The sequence below is a fragment of the Myotis brandtii genome, unplaced genomic scaffold (assembly GCF_000412655.1).
Source record: "Myotis brandtii unplaced genomic scaffold, ASM41265v1 scaffold500, whole genome shotgun sequence".
Lineage (NCBI taxonomy): Eukaryota > Metazoa > Chordata > Mammalia > Chiroptera > Vespertilionidae > Myotis > Myotis brandtii.
Window position 1 is genome coordinate 384,056 of NW_005369062.1, and position 12,092 is coordinate 396,147.

General features: G+C 43.1%; 1 protein-coding gene across 1 annotated transcript in view; it reads left to right on the top strand.

Annotated features, from left to right (window-relative positions):
* RNASEH2B (ribonuclease H2, subunit B) overlaps positions 1 to 4,725 on the top strand; it is a 72,725-nt gene extending 68,000 nt beyond the window's left edge. The window contains exon 9 of the mRNA XM_014548302.1: positions 4,221 to 4,725. Coding sequence (XP_014403788.1) covers positions 4,221 to 4,253 — 33 coding nt within the window. The 3' untranslated portion in view covers positions 4,254 to 4,725. The remainder of the gene's footprint in view (positions 1 to 4,220) is intronic.
* Positions 4,726 to 12,092: the final 7,367 nt, after the last annotated feature.

Sequence of the window (12,092 nt, forward strand, 5' to 3'; positions counted from 1 at the left end):
ATCCGCCCTGCTCTGTGCATGACAGGGGGCGGCGCCCCAACTCCCCAATTGGCCCTGCTCTGAGCCCGACCAGGGGCTGCACCTAGGGATTGGGCCTGCCCTCTGCCACCCGGGAGCAGGCCTAAGCCAGCAGGTCGTTATCTCCCGAGGGGTCCCAGACTGCGAGAGGGCACAGGCCGGGCTGGGGGAACCCCCCCTCCCTCGCCCCCCGAGTGCACAAATTTTTGTTCACTGGGCCTCTAGTATACATATAAATGCACATATACACAGGCACATATATATCCATGTTTTCAAACTCTTTAAGGAATTCCAAACTAGTGCCTTTTTAGACTTTATCATACCAAACATAAGGACTCTTGAGCTTATTCAAATCCTTCGGCCCTTTGCTTCTCTTACATCATTTTTTTTATTATTAACTAGAGGCCCGGTGCACGAGATTTGTGCATGGGGGGAGGTGTCCCTCAGTCTAGCCTGCACCCTCTCCAATCTGGGACATCCCTCTCACAACCCGGGACTGCTGTTCCCAACCACTCACCTGCCTGCCTGCCTGATTGCCCCTAACCACTCCCCTGCCAGCCTGATTGACACCTAACTGCTCCCCTGCTGGCCCGATTGCCCCCAACTGCCCTCCTTTGCTGGCCTGGTCCCCCCCAACTGGCCACCCCTGTAGGCCTGGTTCCCCCCAACTGTCCTCCCTTGCCAACCTGGTCCCTCCCAACTGCCCTCCCCTGCCAGCCATCTTGTGTCCATATGGGGGCGGCCATCTTGTGTGTTGGAGTGATGGTCAATTTGCATATTACTCTTTATTAGATAGGATTGTGCTGAGTTTGGGGAAAGCTTCAAAAACTATCTACAAAGTATAAAACTACTGTACATATAAAAGAGCCCCCATCTTTTTCATCAGACAGTATATATTTCTGAAATTAATCTCAGATTACCAATATTCTTTCCTTTTTCAGTCTGGATTATCTTCAATTTAAATTTTCCTTGTACTTTGGCTCAGGCTCTTTAATCTTCAAAGATTTATACTTTCGCATTCCCAAGGACATGCTCCTCCATCAGGTTTAATGTGAATGTTAAGGGGAATTATGTTTTGTTGATCAGGTTCTATTTTTAGTGTGCTGCAGACCATTCCTGGGATCATATTTCTTTTACTTGGGGCCTTAGCAATGCACAGAGGCAATTTGAAATGAGAAACTAAAATGTACCCATTTGCATACTAAATGTACAATGTTGTCTATATTGTATGCCCCATACATCAAAAGGTTTCAGGTTCAATTCCCGGCCAGGGCACATACCTGTATTGCGGGTTCAATTCCCAATCAGGGTGTGTGTGCAAGGCAGCCAATCTATGTTTCTCACATCAAGTTTCTCTCCCTCTCTCTAAAATTAAAAGAGAGGGAGGAAGGGAGGGAGGGAAGAAGTAACTGGTCTAAAAGGCCAATTTAAATTAGCTGGATTATACCTGGCAGTAGTCCCAGGCCCATCTTAATTCCCTGATCCATGAACAAGTCACCAGCATTGCTGGCCAGCAGTCATCTGTGTGAGATGAGACCTGACCATGGAGTTGTTTATGTCCTTCCCTGAGTCGCTACTTGGGGGAGCATCATCTCCTTCATACCTGTGAGGAAAATGCTTTTAGAGTTAATATCCATCAGGGCTTACTGTGTACCAGGTCCCCCTCTAACTCTAGATGGGTTATCTCATATGTTTCTCCTGAAGGAAATACACCAACATGCCCATACTGGCTCTTGTGTTTTTCAGGGCATATATTTCTTTTCTTTATTTCCCATAGATTATATTACTTTGCAGTGGAAAGAAATGCAAAGAGCACAATTATTGGAAAATAATAAAGACTGACAAAATGCTTTGCAATTTTTAAGCATTTTCCACATGACCTTATGTGTTTAATACTTCCAGAAACCATATGACACACTTATTTTACTGTTGAATTATTTCAGTTGAAAATGTAAAGTCAGCTTATTTGCCTGAGGTCACACAGCTACTAAAGAACTGAGCCAGAACTTAAACTCAGGACCTCAGACTCCCAGACTCTCTGCACCAAATTCCCTTTCTCAGAGGCTCTAACTTTGGCTACATCCTGGAAAGCCACCCCTCACCAGATTTGAAAGATAGCCTCTTCTCATAGGTGAGGGTTGACTTTCTCTGTTCTTAAAGTTAATCTTGCTTGACTAGCAGCCATGTATCACATATTTTCTCCCAAACAGTTCTTTCTCCAGGATTAATAAAAAATGTGGCGATTTCTGGAGTGATTTCCTCTCCATGGAAGACAGAGAGCTCCCTGTGTAGGAAGGCCAAGTGCAGGGTTATTTCCTTGGTGTCCTTGGAAGATGTCTATAGGCTTTGACCTTGTCTGAATAATGGGAAGAAATTTTCAGATTTATACACTTTTTATACAGAGATTTATACAGTCCTCAGAGCCCTTAGGCTTACAACAAGGTTTCCTACCTTATGTTTAATAGTACTTTACAGTGTTTGCCACTGTCCCACATCAGCAGCTAGATGAATCTTCACAACAACCCTCTAAGGCAGACCACAAAGGGGTTTTCTGTTTCAGAGATGGTCACAGTGAGGTCGCACACACTGGCGGTGGCAGTGCTGTGCTGCCCATCCCCCTCAGGCCCAGGCCCCTTTCCTTTTTGCCTCCTCAGGATTCTTATCCATGCCATTGATTATGTGGCTCTATGGCCTTTTACTCTTTAGTAGTCTGATTTAATTGTGAATTTTATTTTAAGAAAGAAAACTCAGATTTCTTCTGCTTCATCTTCTTGCTCTATTCACAATGAATTCTGCAGGTCAGTTTATCCTCAGCAGTGGTGAGCCAGAATTTCAGTAAAGCTTCTACTTAGCTGGTGCATTCACAAGTCAAATATTTAATTCAGCTGTCGGCTTCTTTGCATTTACTGTGCTTTCGTTAATACATGTATTTTGATGGCCTCACATTAATCCAGCCTGTTTGAGAAGGGAAAAACACCAAATGTGATTTACAGAGGAGTCAGCTTCTTCACAGACACTGAAAGAATTGTTATCTTACACTTGTTTTAATCAGAATATGTGAAAATTAGTCACGTTATTAGTTCTTTTAAAAGAAAACAAAGAATAAGCTTAGATCAGCGGTTCTCAACCTGTGGGTCGCGACCCCTTTGGCGGTCGAACGACCCTTTCACAGGGGTCGCCTAAGACCATCCTACATATCAGATATTTACATTATGATTCATAACAGTAGCAACATTACAGTTATGAAGTAGCAACGAAAATAATTTTATGGTTGGGTCACAACATGAGGAACTGTATTTAAAGGGCCAGAAGGTTGAGAACCACTGGCTTAGATCCATTAGTTGCTTTAAGAACACCTGCTATGTGCCAAATATTCTAGGCACTAGGAATGCAGCTGTCAACATGGCAGACAATATACTTGCCTTCAGGAAGTGTTTGTTCTAGAGAGCAGGTAGATGGACATGTCGGGTAGTGCTGGGGCTGTGGGAAAGGCTGGGCCAGGAAGTGGACAGAGCCCTGGGGATGTGGGTGGTCAGAAAGGTCTAACCTCTGTCACATCTTATCTACACTATGGCATAGGAATCTGATTTCCATCAACTTTTTTCCTGGTAACTTTTAGCTTCAGAATAAAGTATGCTTGACTTTGTACTTAGTGACAAGTCAGCTTATAGTCATTATCCTTGTTCGGTGGCATTCTTCAGAGGATATTAGGGACTACTACTTCAGCAAGTCTATATTTATACTTTTTATACATTGGAAGTCCTACTGTTTAAAAAAAAGGAGCCACTTTTTAAAAAGAAAACAAAAGGAAAAGAGAAAAATGGTTTAAGAATTATTTGTTAGAATCTCGTTTTTGTGTGTTTCATGTATTTTCTTTTTTTTTTTTTTCTAAAATGATGGTATTTGCTCCATAACTTTGGGGCAACCTTAACATTATTTTGTATTTCACTCCTTTAAACACTGGGGGAAAAATATGTTTCTTACCAATCCACTCTCTAGGAGCCCTAGAAAATCACCAAGGCTGGCCACCACCAAAACCCCTCTCTCACCTGAGGTCTTCTCTCAGGAGCAAAAATGCACAGCTGGTTCTTAGAGGACTAAACCAGCCAGCATTGCTTTTCTGTTCTAGGAGGTACAGATGGTGCTTGGGACTTCAGGGGACTCCTTCTGCGGGATACAACATGTTTTCCTTTTCTCTATAGGTGGCAGCACAAAGACAGAAAAGGAACAAGTGACAGCAAGTTCACTCAAGGCCCGGCTGCTTCGCGTGTAATTTAAGACTCTCCCAAAGGGCTACAGCTTTTACTTCTGCACTTTCTAGAAAATCACCAGATGCCAAACATGTACATTAAAGACCTAACCACAAATGCTGTATTTCTTTGATCAACTGCATGGTTAGGTAGGCAGTGGCACTCTCAGAGTGTGAGCCCGTCTGTAATCTTAGAAATTTAAGCCACATCACCCCTCTGCCCCAGACCTGTCCCATAAAGGTGTGGATTTTTACAGTACAGTACTTCAGACTTCAAAATATTGGGAGAAGAAGGCTCATTGTGAAATTCAGGTCATTTCTTAAGCCTGACCACCTTGGCCTGTTCTGCTTTCTTGGGCTTAGGCGAGCATGTGGTGGATGTGTGGTGACCATGTGTGACCATGCATACCTGGTGATTGTAAGTGCTAGATTCTATACTAAAAGCTTTGATGAACTGATTTTCTATCCTTATTTTTTTAAATGGCTGCTTGTAATTCATAACAATACCTGAACATGTGCATTTTATTACCTGCTGGAGTTATAAACATTGCTTCATTTTTAAAAGATTTATCCAATATGTGTATTATTACTTTTTAGAGTGAGGGCATAAGATATGGGGGAAAGTTGGAAGTAGATACCAAAAAGTAATTTAGTGTGGGGAGTTCTGACACATAGTGAACATGTATTAGGGGGTAGTGGGGGGTGTGGGTTGTGCAAACATGTTCAGGGGTTTGAGCTGGCTCATCCACTTGACATGCAAGAGGAATGGAGTAGAAGCCATGCCGGTGATCGTCCTGCATTCAAACGGGATCCCAAACCTCTTCTTCAGGAAATAATTTTTGTTTCTGATTATTCACACCATCAGGTGGTAGAATCTGGTTCTGGAAAGTACTCTGTAGTTTTTTACACACCTCCTTTCACACATAGAAATTTTTAATCTGGAGGAACTTTTAACATTCCGTGCTTCTATAGTTGATAAGTGAATTCTCCTCTCCGAAAACCCAATTCTAGGAAATCAGTTGTGGAATTCAGGATATATTACAGGCTTTCAAGAGGGAGCACTCCCCAGAAATTACCTGTTTCAAATCCAGGCCATTTGCGTAATCAAAAGCCTGACACATAGTTCTATATACAGATGTGGAGTTAAAATTTGGCTTGTTCTGTCTTCACCTTGCACAGTCCCAAACACTGCCCTTGCAGGTGTCTGTATATTTCAGCCCAAAGCAACTGCCAACACTGGAGTTTTCCTGCTCAGTATGTGGTGTGTCCGTAAGCAAATCGGTCAGCCTCTCAGGACCACATCTCAGGCAAGAGAGCTGCTAGTGTGATAGCTGTCCCTTATCTCCCTCCTCCAGGAGGACTTAACTCTGGGAAACCCCGGTGTGACACCATGCTCCCACATGTTTGAGGCTCCCCCAGTTTGATGAGAGCTTGCTGGGACAGTCCTGCATCTTCTACAGGCTCCATTTATCAACGATGTCAGCCCTCTGCCTGCCTCTCTCTGATGTTAGGATTCTCCCATGATAAACACGTACTACTATTATGTTAATACGGAAAAATAGTTAATTTATGTCATTAGTTTTTCTCAAAATTATAATTTAAAAAAGTCTTACTTCTCATTTAGTAAGTTTCTTGGAGGAAGAATCTATGTTTTACTGTTCTGTGCTTGGTATTCAGGTGGATGCTGACCAAGTACTACTACCAGTAATCAAGTAATTGTTCTCCTAGCCTCAGACACTTAAAGGTTCCAGACCCCTGCTCTTGATTCCTTGACTTCTTTCCTGGTCAAAAATATGTGTTTTGCTTTAAATTGTGTGTGTTTGACATGAGTATAAATGGTGAACTTAATTAATTTTGCTTTGAAGATTTACTAAGAGCCTTAGAGATTATTGCAAATGCTCTGGAGTATTTCACCACCATACCTGAGAAGTACTGTTCCTATAAAACTCAGGTGAGAAAAAAAGCAGGACTGAAGGAAGAGAGCAGGAAATAAAGTTTCACATTTGTTACTATGCAGCCTTTGCTGTTGTTTTTTTTTCTAGCAGATAGTGACCAAACTGTTCAACTTTATAACAATAACTGAGTCACCACGCACACATGCACACGCACACACACACATACCCAGCTTCCCGTGAAACCTGTCAGTGGTTCCTCCTGCTCTCGGCTGAAGCCTCCTCCTCCCCATGATCTCTGTGCCGTGCCACACGGAGCTCCAGCCCTCCTCTCTGTTAGAGCCACACTACTTTTTAGGTCCTCGCTGCACCCTGCCTACTCTGGCTACATGGCCTTTATTTACTTATTTTTCCCTATAATAAGCCTTTTTATGTTATAATAGTTTTAGCGTTACAGAAAAATTGGGAACACGAGTTCCCATATACTCTGTAACCAGTTTCCCCTATTATTAACATCTTACATTAGTGTGGTACTTTTGTTACCACATCATATTCAGGATATATTACACTTAATCCTCGTGTCTCCTTAGGCTCCTCTAGGCTGTGACAGTTTCTCACACTTGCCTTTTTTTTTTTAATCTTTATTGTTGAAAGTATTACATAAGTCTCCTTTTTCCCCACATTGACTTCTAGCCCACCCCCACCCCTCACCCCAGGCATTCACCACCCTACTGTGTGTGTGGATGGATTGTGCATACACGCATACAAGTTCATTGGTTGATCTCTTCCCACTGACCCTCCCCTGCCTTCCCTCTGAGATTCCACACTCTGTTCCATGCTTCTATGTCTCTGGATCTATTTTTGTTCATCAGTTTATTTTGTTCATTAGATTCCACATATGAGTGAGATCATGTGATACTTGTCTTTCTCTGACTGGCTTATGGCTGTTAGACTGTGCTGTTCTTCAAGCCCCTCGCTGATTCCCTATGCCCTGCTCTTCCCTCACCTCTCATCTTCCCTGGTCCACCATCTGGAAGCCTTAGCGAGACTCCCCTGAAATTCACAGACAGGGCAGACCTTCCTGTGTGAGCTGTCCTGGCACCCTGCACCTCTCTTCCTGAAACGGTCACAGAGACATGTTTATGTCTGCAGGGATAGTGATTGGATGAAAGTTTCTCTCCCCAGTTTCACAGAGCAGAGCTTCAAAAAGGCAGAGACCATTTCAGCTTACCATTCGTGCAGAAGAGTTAACACAGCGGGGCTGAGACGGCTGTCATTGCCTGCTTGCAAGGTTGGCCCTTGGCCTGAGAACTTGGCTGGTGAACAGCTCTTTATACTGATATGATCTGAGTGGCCCACTGTGTCTAAACTGCTTATACAAACAATGTGGTTTATGCTGAACACCTGCTTTCCTTCTGGGATCTGGACATTTGGAACGCGCTAGGCAGAGGGTGCTAGGTGTGACCAGGCCTCAGTGAAAACCTTAGGCTGGAGTCTCGAATGGGCCCTGGGCAGAAACACTGCATGCAGGTTGCTGCACTTTGCTGCTGCGGTGCACTCTGTGACCCTCACAGGAGGAGGGAGCGTGAGGAAGCTTGCGCATGATTCCTCCAGACTCCACTGGTGTCTTTTTCTCTTATGATTTGACTGTGTATCCTTACTACATACACCACTGTAGTAAATCTTAGCTGTTAATACAACTCTGTGCCGACTCCCACAGACTCCTTAGAGCAGATATTCAAGCATGGGAGTGGTCTTGGGGACCCTCACTGCACCATCATATCCCCAGAACCTTGTACAGTATTTGACCTTTAATAAGTGGTTCATTACCTATCTGTTGAAATGAAAATGAAAATGACCTGAGGACTAAGGCTAAATATGTCCTGTGGAAATTCTCAACAGAACTAAGAAATACTATCATTTATCAACTACATCCTAATGACCCAAATAAAGAATGTACATACTTCTGAAAAAGGCAGAATTAAAAAAAAAAAAAGTCAGGAAATCTAGTAGGTCAAAGCCTATCAGAATTTTTTTCACGAAGATGAATCTGTATCTGGGCTGGGGGAGGGGTGGAGAGATGGCAGGACCTTCACTTTCCCACAGGAGGTTGTCCTGGCTTTCCTACCCACCCCTCCCCCACCCCACCATCTGCAGTGTTGGCCAGTTCCATGTATAGTGACACCCAGTATTCAGAGCAGTGAGTGCTTCTCCACTTTGGTGGCGCATTGGGAATCACCTGGAAGGTTGTTTTTGTTTTTTGAAATATTGTTGAACGTATTACCGATTTCTCCCTTCCCCCCGCCCCCATTGATCCCCTCCTCTTGGCTCCCCTCACCACACTATTGTGATGCCAGGCCTCAGCCCTAGAGATTCTGATATAATTAGTCTGGGCACAGGGATTTCATTGTGTAGTCCCTGCTGACACCCCCACCCACCATCCCTCCAGCACCGTCCAATCCCCGCCTTTGACAATCATATTTCACAGGCTTCCACTCTGGTTTCCTGGCTCACAGCTAGTAGGCAGGCACACTGATAAGAGTAGGAAATAACACCGTTTATCCGAACAGTATAAGAAGGAGGCCAATTTCAGAAAGGTCACTGGTAAGAACATCCCTGTGGTGCAGAACAAAGTCATTCTTGAGAATGTTGTTTTTAATGACGACTAGCAGTCTACACCACCACTCAGCCCCGCCCTCCCCACCCCCAATATACACTTCACTTTATATGTAAGATGAAGTTCATTAATTTTATTTTGAATATTTGGTAAGAGCTCATTAGCAGTGATGAAGATGCATCTGTTACCTACTGTCTTAGGGATGCTTCCCCCTCCAGTAAATGTGAGCACACCCATTTCCATTTTAACCCTTCTCTAGGGAAGACAGGACTCTGAGATGCATCAGCTGTTAATTGGCAGAGCTGTGATCTATCTCCTTTGTAGCACCTGCATGGCTGCTCAGGGAATCCAGGAGCAGTGGCTAATAATTGGATGAGGTAAGGTTATCTATTTAGTAAATGGAAATGTTTTGTTCTCAAACAGAATGGAAGAGCCGAGAGAGAGAGAGAGAGAGAGAGAGAGAGAGAGAGAGAGAAAGAGAGAGAGAGAGAGAGAATGAGAATGAGAATAAAGGTTGCCAGGTATAGAAGGGTGGGCTCCATGGAGAAGGTTGGCCTGAGCTGGAATGACTGGGATTTAGACAGGTGTGACCCAAGGGGGTGAAGGGAGTTACCAGCGCATGCACCTCCCGTGCACCCCATCTGCCCTACTCAGACCTAGAAGGGAGTAGAGCTCAGGAGGAGGCTGGAGAATCTCTTTAGGATATAATTGTACTTTTTCTCGGCCTGGTGCTGTGGCCTAAATGTTGCAGTAGAATTCCAAGCTAAATTGTGATTAGAACCTCAGCTCCAAGGAGACTGACTCCACAAAAGCTGACTGAACAGGCCTGCAAGGACTCGGCCTGTCCAGGGGCCCGCGGTTGGCAGGCCCAGGCAGGGAGGAACAAAGTCAGGAGACCTCCTTTACCCAGGTGTGAAGAAAGGCGTCAGCTTTCAAAGCCCATCATGTCCGTTTTTCATTGTTAACAAGCCAACCAGGGGTAATTAATCACTAAGTGGACACTAATCATTTTGCTGCTCGTTTATCTTCCCAGTGAATGCTTTTCAACACAAATGTTTACACTTCCAAAGACTAGACGCAGTGATGGCGAACCTATGACACGCGTGTCAGAGGTGACACTTGAACTCATTTTTTTGGTTGATTTTTCTTTGTTAAATGGCATTTAAATATATGAAATAAATATCAAAAATATAAGTCTTTGTTTTACTATGGTTGCAAATATCAAAAAATTTCTATATGTGACACGGCACCAGAGTTAAGTTAGGGTTTTTCAAAATGCTGACACACTGAGCTCAAAAGGTTTGCCATCACTGGTAGAGACTTTTAAAAAGAGTGGTGGGGTTTATGGCTGCAGGAAATGAGCTCCTAGTTTGCTCCGCTGACTCGTTCATAAGGCCAAGGAAATTCAGAAAGTAAAATAATTTCTAAGCAAATGTACTTTTAGCAAGTGAATTGTTTACCTTTTTTTTCTTTTAACACATATGAACGGTTATCTGCATTGATTTCATTGGTGAACAATGGAAAATGGTCAAAAGACAGTTCCTTATTTTTTTAAAATTTTAAAACTGATTTTGAGAGAGAGAGGAAGGAAGAGGGAAAGAGAGAGAGAATTGATGTGAGAATGAAACATTGGTTGGCTGCCTCTTGCATGCCCCCCACCAGGGATTGAGCCCAACATTTGGACATGTGCCTTGACCAGCAATTGAACTAGCAAACTCTCTGTGCATGGGACAACACCCAACTAACCAAGCCACACCAGCCAGAGCTTTTTTAATTTTTTTCCATTTGGTCTATTTTTTTAAATGGATGATTTGCCTAAAATTATTGTATCTAAGTTTTAGTAAATGAATATCCTATTGTTTAGAGTGTAGTTTCCAGAACTCTAGCCTGAACAGGCAGAAAATGGTTACCTTTACACGGCCTGGATTTGATCATCAGGAGACGAATAGCAGAGTGCATACAATTATTTTGGTTGCTTTCATGATTAGAGACTAAGTCAATAATAGTCAACATTGTAATAACTACCTATGGTGCCAGCGGGTACTTGAAATATCGGGGGGAGGAGGGTCACTTTGTAAAGCATATGATTGCTAACCACTGTGCTGTACACCAGAAACTAATACAAAATAATATTGAAGGTAAACTGTAATTGCCAGTACAGATGCAAGAGAAAAGTATCCTTGCCCTTTCTGTCTGTCTGATTGTGGCAGACAAGATTGAATGGGGGAATACAGGAGGAAAAAAAAAACACAAAAAAAACTGTAATTGAAAACATTTTTTAAAGCCTGGTTTTTAATTAATTGCCAAGGAGGTGAGGAAGGCAGGGAAGTGTGGGCCATGGGAACCGGAGTGTTACCACAGCCCCTGCATTTGGGCACCTAGGAGAGTTGCTCTGGGAAAGAACACTGGGCTCCCAAACTAGGAAGACCAGGACTCCAATCCTGACTGTGATCTTGAGTAAGTTATCTAACCCCTCAGGACCTCATGTTCCATGGCTGAAATGGAGCTCACGATAATGCCTGTCTTTCAGTTATATTAACGTATGTAAAGTTCCTAGCACAGGGCCAGATACAAGGTAATTCTCTGCAGGTTAGGGTCTTTCCACTTCAGGGTCTCATACTTCTTTCCCATCCAAGTATCTTTGAGCTAAATTCCACCACCAGTGATTTATTTCTTGGAGTTATCACTCCGCCTTACGGCTTTAGAGATCCTTTCCCCTCTTTGGAAAAATGAGGTCCAGAGAGATAAGATAACTTTCCCAAGGGACAAGCTAAGAAAAGACCTTGAATACCTAAATTCACTTTGAAGCTTCAAAATATATGCTCTGGAGAGTGAACCCCAAACTGGTTTTCTTTAAAATATTTCCAGCATTCGCTACTTCAATCCTTTCGACTATTCATATTAAAATATGAAATATTGGTGCCCATGTACTTTCTTTATTTGAAGAGGAAGGTGGGAAATCTGTCTTTCTCCTTCTCCTCTTGGAAGTTATGGAAAGCAAAAGGAAAATAAAAAATTAAAACAAAATTTTCATTTTCAGCAAAACTAGGAGGGAGTTAAAACCACAAAGAACAAAGTAGATGGAAGGGCTACGGAAAGCAAGGGAGCATACAGGAGGAGGAAGAGGAGAGATGAGCACATGACTGCAGAAATCAGAATAAGTCAGTAAAACATATGTTTAAAGGGGAGAAGTGGGGTGAGGAACAGAATCCAAGTCTCATGCTTCTACAGAAGGAACAACATACAAATAGGGAAGCAGGAATCTCTTGAACCTAATTTAGTTGTGAAAAGTAGAGGTTACGGGGTTAAAAAAAAA